At 38.9% G+C, this 12,440-nt stretch overlaps 3 protein-coding genes across 8 annotated transcripts in view; 2 read left to right on the top strand and 1 right to left on the bottom strand.

The window, feature by feature from the left end:
* Positions 1 to 234: 234 nt before the first annotated feature.
* b3galt9 (beta-1,3-galactosyltransferase 9) lies at positions 235 to 1,733 on the bottom strand. The gene is made up of 2 exons (XM_078955497.1): positions 1,535 to 1,733; positions 235 to 1,455 (listed from the first exon to the last, which is right to left on the bottom strand). Exons 1-2 carry the CDS (start codon positions 1,625 to 1,627, stop codon positions 376 to 378), a joined length of 1,173 nt encoding a protein of 390 aa, XP_078811623.1. The 5' UTR covers positions 1,628 to 1,733; the 3' UTR covers positions 235 to 375.
* A 389-nt stretch (positions 1,734 to 2,122) lies between these two features.
* Positions 2,123 to 8,382, top strand: psmd5 (proteasome 26S subunit, non-ATPase 5). Its single transcript, XM_004074573.4, has 10 exons — positions 2,123 to 2,370; positions 4,479 to 4,623; positions 4,720 to 4,833; positions 4,921 to 5,049; positions 5,234 to 5,343; positions 5,456 to 5,598; positions 5,761 to 5,952; positions 6,226 to 6,335; positions 6,426 to 6,566; positions 7,865 to 8,382. Exons 1-10 carry the CDS (start codon positions 2,138 to 2,140, stop codon positions 8,120 to 8,122), a joined length of 1,575 nt encoding a protein of 524 aa, XP_004074621.2. The 5' UTR covers positions 2,123 to 2,137; the 3' UTR covers positions 8,123 to 8,382.
* A 2,700-nt stretch (positions 8,383 to 11,082) lies between these two features.
* kcnt1a (potassium sodium-activated channel subfamily T member 1a) overlaps positions 11,083 to 12,440 on the top strand; it is a 32,019-nt gene continuing 30,661 nt past the window's right edge. For 2 of the 6 annotated variants that reach the window (XM_011481583.3, XM_078955495.1), the window contains exon 1: positions 11,126 to 11,617. Coding sequence is in view for 4 of the 6 variants with exons in the window: in XM_011481581.3 (XP_011479883.1) it covers positions 11,451 to 11,617 (167 nt within the window). In the remaining 2 variants the exon portion in view is untranslated. Of the gene's footprint in view, positions 11,618 to 12,440 lie in introns of all 6 variants that reach the window. The other 4 variants (XM_078955494.1, XM_078955493.1, XM_011481581.3 and 1 more) reach the window with 4 other exon arrangements.

The following is a 12,440-nucleotide window of genomic DNA, read 5'->3' on the forward strand; positions in this document are numbered from 1 at the left end:
ATCGATCTATCGATCTCAAACTTTTGTAAATAATGAATTTGTTCCAGAATCTTTAACAGGGAACAAATTTAAACTTTGTAGACAAAAAAAATATGATTTCTCTGAAACCTAAAGTTTATTTTGTCTAAAAACAAATTACAGGTAAGTTTCCATCAAGGCATGAATGGATATGATCAGAAATCCTGATTTTAATGATGTCTTCAGAAAGACTTTATATTTACACTATCTTATTGGAATAATTTTTTACACAACATAACTTTACACACAGGAGAACAACAAAAAATATAATTACCGATATACACTTCCATCAAATTATACAGTTCCATCAAATTAAAGTCAACTTTGACCCTTTTCACCTTGATTCCATTTCTCTTTTCAATGAGGATTAAGGAGTTTATCTATGTACGTGTGAGCTTTACAGTACACCAGTCCATAATATGTCTTTAAAAGTGAGCATCTTCCACCTTTCTGCTCAAGATCCATCCAGATTCTTTCCAACTCGTGGCTCCTCATGCCTGCAGAGCAGAACAGGTAAAGGTAGCAGCATGCGTTGTAATGAATGTGTTTATCTCCAGGGAACCTAGCACTGTGGGTTGGGGAGACACCAGCCTTCCGAGCACAGAGACCCACAAAAACATCAGCGGACACGGGCGCAAGGACCAATGCAGATGCCACATACACCTTCCGGACTACATCTTGGGACAGCACATAGGCGGTGTCATCGCAATATTCGGGCAGGTATTTGGCAGGGTACAGAGCGGGGGGCAGGTACCCGGGACTCTTAGGGTCCCTGTTAGGTTGGTCTTGTTGAATCACTCTGCCTAGGTACAGATCCTCTGGGTGTCTGTGTAGTCTGAGCAGGTAGCTGCCAAGAGCTGGAAGGTTGACAAACACAGATTCCTTGGTCAGCAGAACAAATCGTGCCAGGGGACAGAAGGAGATCACCCAGCGGAGAGCCAGCACGGTCCTCTCCTTTGAGCCATGGAGGGACCGCTCTGCTCCAGCATAAGCCTGGATTACATCTCCATAACGCTCAGATTCACTTAGGAGCTCCTGATGCGCAGCAGAAGTGTCAGACAGCGCTAAGAAAAAAAATGTCTTCACTGGAAAGCCTTCAATCAGGGTTTGGTTTGCCCATGTCTTCCTCACAGCGTCTCTTTGGGAGATGTTTCCTGCAGAGCTGAAGACCAAAGCGAGAAGAAAGAGGTCAGAGTTTCTGCAAGCCTCAGCGTTTGTTATAGGGTACTCAAAGGAAATGTTTTCCCTGGCATCGCTCAGGTCCAATTTCCTTGCTTTCTCCCTCACGCCAGTAACCATGGCATCAGTGTAAACCCCTGGCGTGGGCTGCAGGAGGTACTCCTCCACAAAATCTGCCCCGAACAGCAAGGCATGGAAGAGCAGTACGTTGAAAAGCAGGAAACACCACTGGTGGGTACGCAGCTTGAACAAACAGATCTAAAATTTTGAAATGAAACAGTTCTTCAAATTCAATTTCCTGAAAACGCTTTAAGCATCTGAAGACTCTTATGCTTACCCGCATTATTTGCTTCTTCAGTGTTAATCTGTAACACAGGTGAGACTGTGGTGAGCTGGAAAACAATAGTAGAGGATAGAGAGGGTTTTCCATGTCATAGAAACTCTAGAAGCTTGCAACTCTACACCTCATCAGCAGTACAGCTCCTACCTGAGTTTCTGCATCATGCACACAGAGGATGAAGAAACATTGTCTCTTACAAATGCTTGAATGAAAAATGTTCAAGTAATTGAACAATTCTTTAAAGATTAATTGACATTCTATATGTGGGGTAACTTTAAAATGACTGAGATTAGAAGCTGAAATAAAAATTGAAGACTGCGATATAAACATTGTTTTGTACTTGAAACAGACTGCGAGTGTTCGTCGCTGCATTGTTTTAGCTCCAAAATTGAAACATTATGGCTCATTTTAAGGGGTATTTACAAATATACAAATAGATTAAACCAAAATTCCTCAAGTAAAATAAAGTACAAGGGTTTTTTGTTGATAAAAAATCAAAATACATTACATGGTGTTAAAATCTGAGTGGTTGTTGTGTTGTCCTCCCTCCACCAGGTGGCGCTAATGGCTTAACACTCTTGTCGACTTTTTCGACTAACCATGACGAAGAAGAGGCGCAGGCGCACGCATATTCGAGAGACGGGTACGTCTCTGCCAGTCATGGCTGCTTTGATTCAAAGTTTGCTGGAAGAAATCTCCAGAATAGAAGATCCAGTTGAGGAGTTACAGAGCTTAAAAACGGCGCTGCTTTCTATATCTGTCAGTGCATTGAGAGACTCAGTGAGCGGACAACGTCTGGATGTAATATTTTCTCTGCTCAGCTCCAATGACAGGTTGGTTCGGTCCTGTGTTTACAATGTTAACAGAAACTGCCAAAACTGCTGCTAGCTAACTGCTGAGTCAGTCCGGCAGGCTTTGGCGTTTGTGTGGTGAATTGTAAATTAAAAAAGTAAACTACACATATATTTTTACAGTATGCTACTAGTTAGCATGCTTAGGCTAAATGTTTCTAAAGAGAGTTTTGTACTACTATACTCTTTTATTTTGTTCTCTTTTTACAAATAAAATAAACAGCATTAAAAATAGCCTTTTTTGGAAATAAAAAATCTCCCAGGTTTTTTTTAAGAAAAAAAAAACTTAATGAGGTTGATACCGTTTATTTTATGATGTAAACTAATTATCTACAGCTTTTGCTGCCGTAAAAATCTAAAGCAGTGTACGTTTTCTTTGTTTAATTCCTCAGATATAAGCTGCACGAGACACCCACTACATTTGCAAAATAAAAGAAAATTATTTCTTCACTTTAAACTTGTTTTCAAATAAAGATGTTAGCAACGTGAGAATTAAAGATAGAGAATGAAATGGAACATCCCAATTATTTCCGCTCACAGCATGATCTACAAATTGATGTTTGATTATCTGAAAAAATAATGTCAATACCAGCGGGCTTCATGTTTAAGTTTGCCTTTTTTTGTAGATGAAATTAAATGCTTTAAAAGCATTGTTTGAGCACAAAAAAATCCTTGTTTTTATTGTTTGTTTTAAAAAACAACAACTTTATTGTTAATTTAATGGATATATAATCTTTGTCTTCTTTCTTTTCCATTACTATCTTAGTTTCCTCTGTCACTTCAACTTTTCCTCTTTGTCAAGAAGAGAAATCTTTTTGAGTTTACCTGAGTTTTTACTTGAGTTTACATATAATTTCAGGATAACTTTGACCAAAAAAAAAAAAATCGTGGATAAAAATAAATGTGGCGGTAGTCTGGGTAGCTCGTTTGGTAAGGTGAGAGACTACCACGCAGGAATCCAGGGTTCGATTCCCGGAGGGGAATGAACAATGGTAATCAGGCAATTACCATATCAATGGCGAGCAATTCACATCACCCAGTGAGGGGCCTTGGGCAAGACCCTTAATGGGCAAGGCCCTTAACGCTACTGACTCCCGGGCGCGGTTCGACTGCAGCCCACCGCTCCCCCAGGGGATGGGTCAAATGCGGAGAAGAATTTCCCCATTGTGGGATAAATACAGTATCAGTTATTTACCAGCTCAGTGGCCTTGTGGTTAAAGTGTCCGCCCTGTAAGGGCCGAGTCTTACCAAAGACTTTAAAAATGGGACTCAATCCCTCCCTGCTTGACACTCAGCATTAAGGGGTTTGACTGGGGGGTTTAAGCCACCAAATGTTTCCGGAGCGCGGCTGTGTCTGCAGCTCACCGCTCCCCCAGGGGATGGCTCAAATGCGGAGAACAAATTTCCCACACCTAGGTGTGTGAAAGATAGACTAAGTATAATATATAAATTAACTGTTATTTGAGTTCTACAAGACAAAAAGTGAGGACTAACAGTGACTCAAAATTAGCTTTCAACCTAATTCACCTGAGTTGAACAAAAAGATGGAAAATAAATGTGAAAGTTTGTTATTTAGTGAAGTGAGGTTGTATTGAGTTGGGGTAAAACTGGAATAAGAGGAGGGACTACAGTAGGAGCAGTACAATCTGTCTCTCAGGTTGTTTTATCATCTGTCAGACAAGCCTAGTATAGAAAACGGACAAACTGAAAGCAGCAGGTCAAACGCATTTATGTGAAAATTAGCACAAACTTTTTCTTTGATCCTTAAGCATGTCATAAAGATGTTTGTTGTGTTTTGCTTTTCTTGAATTTTAGTTTTATGTGTTTTCCATTTTCTGTCCAATGTGACTTTTAAAAAAGCCTTGCCTACTTGTTACTTTCTACAATAAAAGCATTTCTGTGTGTGGAATTGCGCTTGCTGTTTCCTGAAAGAACTTTGAATTGACATCTGCTGCTCAGCAAAGTATTTGAAAGTTTTGTCCTGTTTTCTCGCTGTGATCTGTAAAGGACAAAGAGGAACTTAGTGTGGACTGTTGATCTTTGACAAGGCCCTCTGAATTTCGGCCACACTTTTTGATTTGTGTTTATAGGCAGCAAGTGGAGCTTTGTGTGGAGATTCTGGACCGGATCCTGATGGCCCTCAGCCCTCTTTATCTGGTCCAGAACTACAGGACAGAGCTGCAGGGAGGTTTGACCCATCCAAATGAAACCGTGAAGATTCTGGCTTTAACTCAGGTATATTTATGAGCTGTTTGTACCCAAACATTGCAGACAGCTTCCCATAATAAGTAAACACCACTTTTTTTGTTTTGTTTTTTGGTAATTCGTCAGATTGGCAGAATGGTGGATCATCCAGACGCCGCCACAGAAATCCTCAACAACGAGGACATTCTAAAAGCTGTTATCCTCTGCATCGGAGAGGAAAAGATGTCTGTGGCAAAACAGGTCAGCACTCAGCCTTTTAAAGGACCTCAGTGAGTTTTGGTTCGTCAACAGGGTTTTACTAAATGCCTTTTTTTCCCCCTCTTTTAGGCAATTAAATCTTTGTCTAAACTGAGTTACTCCAAACCTGGATTGGACAAATTATTCCACAGCGAACTTCTTAAAGTGATAAAACAAGTGATGGGTACAAGTGACATCATTCGATACCGAGTGTATGAGGTATGCTCACATTTCAACACATTTTCAGGTCAAAAAATACCTTTTCTTCGAAAATGTTAAATAATTATTACAATTAAATTTTAAAATAAGGGAAGGAAACCATGAATCTCCTTTGTCTTGCACTTTTCATCTACTTTTTAACAAGAAGTTATGATTCTAATTGTTTTTTTGGTTCTCAATGCAGCTTTTGGTGGAAATCTCCTCAGCATCTCCAATTTCTCTTGGTTACTGTGCCAACACTGGCCTTATTTCCCTGCTGCTCAGTGAACTGACCGGTGATGATGTGCTGATTAGGTGGAGATTGTTTTTTATTTTCAATTAAAAGTATAGAATAATGTATAAGCCTTTTTATATGTAGTTTGTTCCCTGTTTGACGCACAGACATGCTTTTCTACTGTCTCCCAAGGGCCACAGCCATAGAGATGGTAACCTCACTGGCTCACAGTCAACATGGCCGACAGTATTTGGCTCAGCAGGGGATAATGGATAAGATCTCTAACATGATCAGAGGGGCAGAGACAGACCCCTTCTCCTCCCTCTACCTTCCAGGTTAGCCTCTCCTTAAAAAGACAAATCTGACTTTGTTATGAAAGAAAATATGTTGAAAATAGATTTATGGTAAACGTTTTTTTTCTTACGAAAAATGCTTTTGATTGGGGAAAAAAAAGGTTGCTACAGGTTTGTTAATCTTATCTTACAATGTCATTGTAGGTTTGGTGAAATTCTTTGGAAACCTGGCCATTATGGACAGTCCACAGCAGGTTTGTGAGTCCTACCCGGTGTTCCAGAGCAAAGTGTTTGAGATGGCTCTTGATACGGACCCGGCAATGATCGGAGTGGCCCTGGATACTTTGGGATTACTTGGATCTACAGTGGAGGGGAAGCAGGTTCTTCAGAAAACGGGTAGCTAAAGCATCCATGTCAGATTTATTCATACCTCTGTCTGATTAGTTTAAAAATGAGTGATAGTTTATTTTCCCAAGAAGGGCGACTAAGATCTGCAGATCAAACCAGAGAAACAGACATGTTTAACGCTGCATTTATCTTATTTCTACTGGAAATATTGCTTTAGAAATGAAGATGTAGGAAACAGAAATATCAGGGATACTTTTGGAACTGCAGAAATTGTTCCCTAAACTTTCCCAGATGCTTTGCTAAAAGCTTTTTGGTCTACAGGGGAAAACGTCAAGGCTGTGTTGTTGAGGATGAGCCAGCTTGCCAGTTCAGGGGCTACAGATCTCAGAGTGCGCAGTTTGGACGCCCTTTCCCAACTTCTGACACTGATGGTAACTTTTATAGCATATTTTCATTTTCAGGATTTCCTCTGTCTTTGCTGGTTTTTGTTTAGTCACAGGCTTTCACTTGTTTTTTTGCAGCCAGAGCAGCAAACCGAAGACCTACTGGCCCTGACAGAGTCCTGGTTTCTCCTTTTGTCTAAAGAGCCAATGGAGATGATTCGCAGCATCAGCACTCAGCCTTTTCCAGAGCTGCACTGCGCGGCTCTGCGAATATTCACGGTAAGTCTCCTCTTTGGAGCCAGATTATTCTCTACATGCAAAACACAAACCTCATCTGAGTAAGGATGGGTATCGTTACGGTTTTAACGGTACTACTAGTCTTGTTGGTACTGCTTATCGATCCGGTATTTTAACGATACTCTTATCGATACTTTTTGAGGACGAAAAATAAATAAATAACAAATTAAGAACATGAAGTGTTTTTTTTCCTCATTATGGAACAACGTTGTTTTTTCAACAAAACATTTTACTTTATACATGATAATGTCACAATACAAACCTGGAATGCACGTGGATGTGCTAGACCAGGGGTCAGCAACCTAAACCTCTCAAAGAGCCATTTAGATCAGTTTCCCACTGAGAGGAAAGCACAGGGAGCCGCAACACTAGATGTGTTAGAAAAAACGTTTTTGACGATGTATCACGATAGTTCATTTGGCAATACTTGCATTGAATCAAAATGCTGTCAGGGTATTTATTTAAGTATTTAATCTAATTATTTTTATTCTTTATGAGCGTGATGTTTCCTTTGATCTTTTGTCCATTTTCCCCAACCTTGAAAGGACTTTTCTGTCTGTCAAACACCCAGAGTTGAGATGAATGAGATGATGGAAACAAATTCAATTTGATGCAGACTCCTGTCTATTTGTATTTTTCTTTAAATCCAGTAAACCCAATAATAAATTATATTAATTTTATGGAAGAAAACTATTTTTTAATAGGAAGCAGCTCTTCCAACCTGTTCATTGTTTTCCCCCGCGTGCAACCCCCCCCTCCAGCAAATTTAAATAATTTTGCGCAGAAATGGGTGGATTTAGTCTAGGGGATACATTTCTTTTTTTTTGTTTTTGGGTGTTCGTGTCCCCTACGAGATCACCACTGACTGTCTTTCCAGTAAAACCTTCCATCCCATAACAAACTGGTCGGCGTTCACAGCTGCAGACACGCCCCCTCTGCGTGCTCACGCTGCTCTCTTCCTCCTGCCTGCTCTGACGATATTAAAGGCACCACGACAGTCTGAGAACATGATAGTTATGTTACTAAACCACAAAGAGCCGCCAGCACAGGGAGGAAAGAGCTGCAATATTCGAATATCTTGTGTGACACAAAAAAAAGCGACTTCTCGAGTACCGACAGCAGAAACGTTGAGGTCTGATCTAAACGATTCTGCGGAATGTTGCCCCGGGGCTCGTTCAATACCGGGGCTCGGTACCCATCCCTACATCTGAGTAAAATGATTCATTTGGTAACATAGTTGATGGCAAATGAGAGCTCTCATGTTTCTGCATGTTTTCCAGGCCATTGCCACTCAGCCATGGGGTCAGAGGCTGATGATGAGCACTCCAGGGTTCATGGAGTTCCTCTTGGACCGCTCAACTGGTCAAACAAAGGAGGCCAAAGACTCCAAGTTTGAACTGGTGGGCTCACTGGCTGGTTCCTCCACAGCAGCAGAGATTCTGGGCAGTCAGCATTACCTCCGTCTGAAGACTTACCTCAGAGAAGGACCTTATTACATCTCAGCTGTGGCCTCAGTGAGCACAGAAGGAGCCGACTGACCCACAATTCTTCGGTCCCACTTTGAAGGGCTTTTGCTTAAGTTATCAGTACTTTTTTTTTCAAGTTATGTAACTGGATCAGCATCTTCAGCTCTACTATTTTAAGCATATAAACTTACAAGAACTTTTGGAAACTGCAACAAGTCATTTTATGGTATTTTTCTGATAAATAAACCACACCTTATTTGGGGCAAGAGAAAACTCAATACAGATAATAAACAAAAAACGGAAATAAAAAATTAATTGTTGATACAACCAAATATGTTTTACCCTGCAGTTTCTTCTTTCTATTTTCTCTAAAAAAAACCTTCACTGTTAGATTTTTTTCTTGATAAATCATTTTGTTAGTAAAAGTCAAAAATGTTTCGATGTGAAGACTCCAAACAGTTTTCAATGTGATTATTATTTTACCACAAAAGTTAAACATTTGCCTACAAGATTTGTATCTATCAATACTTTTTGTTACTAGTGATAAATGCAATGAATTGGGGGGGGGGGGGGGGGGGAGAGAACATGAATTCCCAGAAATATTATGCATTTAGCTTTAATGTAGGGATATATTTCCTAAACAGCTGTTTCAGGATTTTATTCATCTTTAAAAGACTGAAACCCGAGTTGTAAAAAGCCCCCAAATCCATTTGTTGAGGACGTGATGAGTTTAATGTACTATTTTGGTGAGAAGCACTACACAAAAAAGGTCTAAATATTAAAATCTCAAGGTTCAGGAGCTCCTTTAACTCTGTCACCCTTTACCATTTACTTAAGAAGGTATCAAGTTCTTCATCATGCAGAATATGACCACAATGCCTTCATCCTCCTGGCATTTCAACATCTCCACATGACAGTTAAAGTCAGACCTACTTGGAATTAACTAAAAGTGCAGCATTTTTATGCCAGATTTTTACAAATTCACTGCATACTCTGTAATGGTTATTGTTATTTTCTGGATTTGGCAAAAAATGATTTAAAAAAGGATTTAAAAAAAAACAATAGGTTTAAAGAAATCTTTTTTCCCAAATTCCCCAAAACAAATAATCTTACTCAGTGATTAAAGGGATTTTTAGTTGCCGTAAATAGTCACTGAAATAAAGTTGGTTGATAATGTTTTACCTTTTATTATTAAGAAAAAAAATTTTAAAAAGTAAGAAAGTGTATTTTGGGAACATTTATATTTGTGTGCATTAGTGCCCCTTGAATAGAGTTTATGAAATTACTGTCAATTTTTCAGATAACAATTTTTTTAAAGATTTCATTCAGATGCTGAGAAGATTGCAGATGGCTGGAGAAGTGACAGTTTTACCTGAGTAACTAAGACACAAGGAATCTCTACGTTTTTGTTTTAGTAGTATCTTAGAGGTAAAAAAATCAAATGTGTACAAAAAGTATCAGTCTTAGAAAAAAAAACAAATCTAGTGTTTTTCTGTTTTTTCCCCCTCTTCAGTCAGTTTAGTTTTTGTAAATGACAGAACATGGTGGAAATCATACAAAAAAAGCTTTTTTATACTACAAAACTAGCCAAGAGATGGAACATTTTTCTTTAGTTTTTATCCAATGTTTGATTCAGTCTGCTTATAGATGGACAGGTCAGGGTCAGATGAGGACAGAACACAGGCTGCTGACACCAGCCGGAGACAGCAAAGACTCAGGCAAAAGCTCTGACTTCTGGATAATTTTCTGATTTTAGCAGCAAAGCTTATAAAGACCTTTATCCACAAAAACCAAAGCCCCCGCATCAACTGAAACTATTTATGCTCGAGTCACACTATTGCTTAAACTCAACTGAAGTCCAGAGAAAAACCCTGAAAATTACAAGACAATGGTTGTCTTTTTGCCTTTCAGCATTTCAAAGATTTGTTTGAATTTGTGTTATTCATAGCAGGAATGAAGAACGTCTGCATGTGTCTCCAGGCGGGATCTTGCTTTCTAGCTCACGCTGAGTCGATCTCAAACATCCATCATGACCCTGAAACTCTCAGCCTTGTGTCACCGTCTTCCCTGTGACTCATTGCCTCACCCACATCTCTTTTATACTTCTGCAGTTATCTTTTCAAAATAAGAGCTAGGTGGTTTAAATAAGTATTTTTCTTTATTTTATTTCTTTTTGTCACTTGTCCTTGAGGTGTTTCATGCAGCAAAGCATTGTAGCCAAGTATCACTGATAATAGAATACCATGTGTATCTTTAAAAATAAATTAAAAAAGGTGAATTTATTGTTTCTATGGCCTTTAAATATACTTTTGTGTTATGTAATATTTGTAATGTTATGTGTCATTCCTGGAAATGTATTATTCTTTTCTCTTTTTGTCTGCTAAGGGAATGAAGCTCCATCCTCGTTTTAGAAAAAAGTGAATTATCTGTGGTTGAAACACAAAGTGCAGTTTGTCAATTTATCATGAAAGAGCGGTTAAAAAAACGAAAATTAACCTAAAATTCATACAAAAACAGAGAAAGAATAAAAAGGTTAAACTTAAAATTTAAAAGCCTTTAAATAAACATAAATTCACACAAAAACATTTTTTTAACAATTAAGTAGGGAGTGCTTTTTAAATAATTTTGGTACCCAAAACAGCTGTGACTGGTCATTGGGTGTTTTTATATATTAATTCATTCATTGGCTTTGTTTCAATAGAAATAAAGAATTAATACATTTCAGAAATCAAGTAAGAAATAAAGATGACGGTTTTAAACTAAGGGTGAAAATTCTATTTATAAAACTGGTAGTTCTTAGATTGAAAAACATTTTATTTGAAAAGGGAGATAAAAAACAAACAAAACTTGAAATTTACTTTGCCCTAAAAATAGTGGAAAAAATGCAAATAATTAATTTAAAAGGTTAATAGAGTGGCACATTCTGTGTTCACAAATTTTTTTTTCTTAGTTATCTTTTAATGATAAGTTTTATTCTGTACATTCAAGTCAAAGTTCTGGAGCCAAAACCTTGGAAGAGCTTTCTCGCCGACAGAGGGCGCTGGTCTGCATTGATCATGAAAAACCTGAGCGGCATTTCCACAGTAATGTGGCCGCTCCGACAGGGAAGCTGTCATGTTTTCCGCCGCAGACCTGTGCTCTGCGTCTTCAACAGTCAAACATCTCCATCCGCCTCCCTCTGAAGGCTCCTTAGACCGCATCACTATGCTCATTCCCTGTCTGCATCCGCGTGGGTTGGCCCAAACTTCTCTCCAAAATGCACCTGTATAGGTGAGATCACTCAACCGGAGTGCAAAGTACACTTTTTTAAATTATTTTTTTTTTTTTGTTAATCATCTGTCTGAGAGGCCGTCTTTCCCTCCGAGAGTCCACATCTGCCTGACAGTTAGTTAGCCCTCCGATGCAATTAACCCAAGAAGTCGACTTCGCTAAAGGGGACAAAACGCCGACCAGCTCCGCTCCGCAGCCCGACGGAGGCGCCGGATCTCCGGCCAAAATGTGCAGCGAATGCTACGTCAATCAGACATTCGTGAACGATGATGGCACCGTGAGCGAGCACAAGCCCCGGTAAGGCGCACCAACGGCAAACTTTCCACCCCACCTGACCTCCAGGTGAAGCTGCTTTGGGTTGATAAGTGAAAACAGTCAAAACTTTATTTAACAAAATAATATTTTGTTTATTAAAATTACTGATGCGTATCAGTTTGCTTCATGCAGCCACCTGTCATCACTGTGTATGTGCTCAGCTGTTTACTAGTAAACAAAAGCAGAAATCTATTAAAATAGCTGAAAAATCTACAAATATTCCACTTTTTAAAAACAGCTTCCAAAGGTTTAAACTTTATAAAACACTTCAAATCAATTTCTCTGTCGTGGAAAGATGAGAGTTGCTCTCTGCTGCTGAGTTTGCTTTTAAAAGACAGATGGATTTCAGAAAAGCACTATGGAGATATGTCCATCATCAATTATGAAATATCTCTTGACTACTTTAATTCAGGACAGAGAGTGACAGGGAAAGTACGTGAGACATGTCTCGAGTTTTTTTTCCTTCTTCAGTGTCAGTGGTGATGATGATGTGTTTCTAGGAGACTGAGAGCAGCATCCATCCTCACACAAAGCCACGAACACTTGAGTCATGATGGTAAATAATGAGAGGATGGGAATTTCTGCATTTGCAGAAATTTGTTTTTCGCTGATTTAAGATGTAATGAAGGTGGAATCAAACATTTACCGATGCAAGAAAGGAGATAAAAATAGTGGTCTCCAATTCTTCTGATTTCTGAAGGTTATATTTGGGGATTTTTAAAGACCCACAATTAAAAACAAATGTTTTTGTTGTTTTTTTCTCATGAACATGTATAGGACAACATATATATAAAAAAATCAAGAT

The sequence above is a fragment of the Oryzias latipes genome, chromosome 12 (assembly GCF_053564925.1).
Source record: "Oryzias latipes strain Hd-rR chromosome 12, Olatipes_Hd-rR_3.1".
Lineage (NCBI taxonomy): Eukaryota > Metazoa > Chordata > Actinopteri > Beloniformes > Adrianichthyidae > Oryzias > Oryzias latipes.

Excerpts from the sequence above, each read along its gene's own strand:
- b3galt9 (XM_078955497.1), bottom strand. The coding sequence starts at position 1,627 with ATGGAAAACCCTCTCTATCCTCTACTATTGTTTTCCAGCTCACCACAG. Across the intron at positions 1,456-1,534 it reads TGAAGAAGCAAATAATGCGG|ATCTGTTTGTTCAAGCTGCG; the intron begins GTAAGCATAAGA and ends TCAAAATTTTAG.
- psmd5 (XM_004074573.4), top strand. The coding sequence starts at position 2,138 with ATGACGAAGAAGAGGCGCAGGCGCACGCATATTCGAGAGACGGGTACG. Across the intron at positions 2,371-4,478 it reads CTGCTCAGCTCCAATGACAG|GCAGCAAGTGGAGCTTTGTG; the intron begins GTTGGTTCGGTC and ends TTGTGTTTATAG. Across the intron at positions 6,567-7,864 it reads CGGCTCTGCGAATATTCACG|GCCATTGCCACTCAGCCATG; the intron begins GTAAGTCTCCTC and ends CATGTTTTCCAG.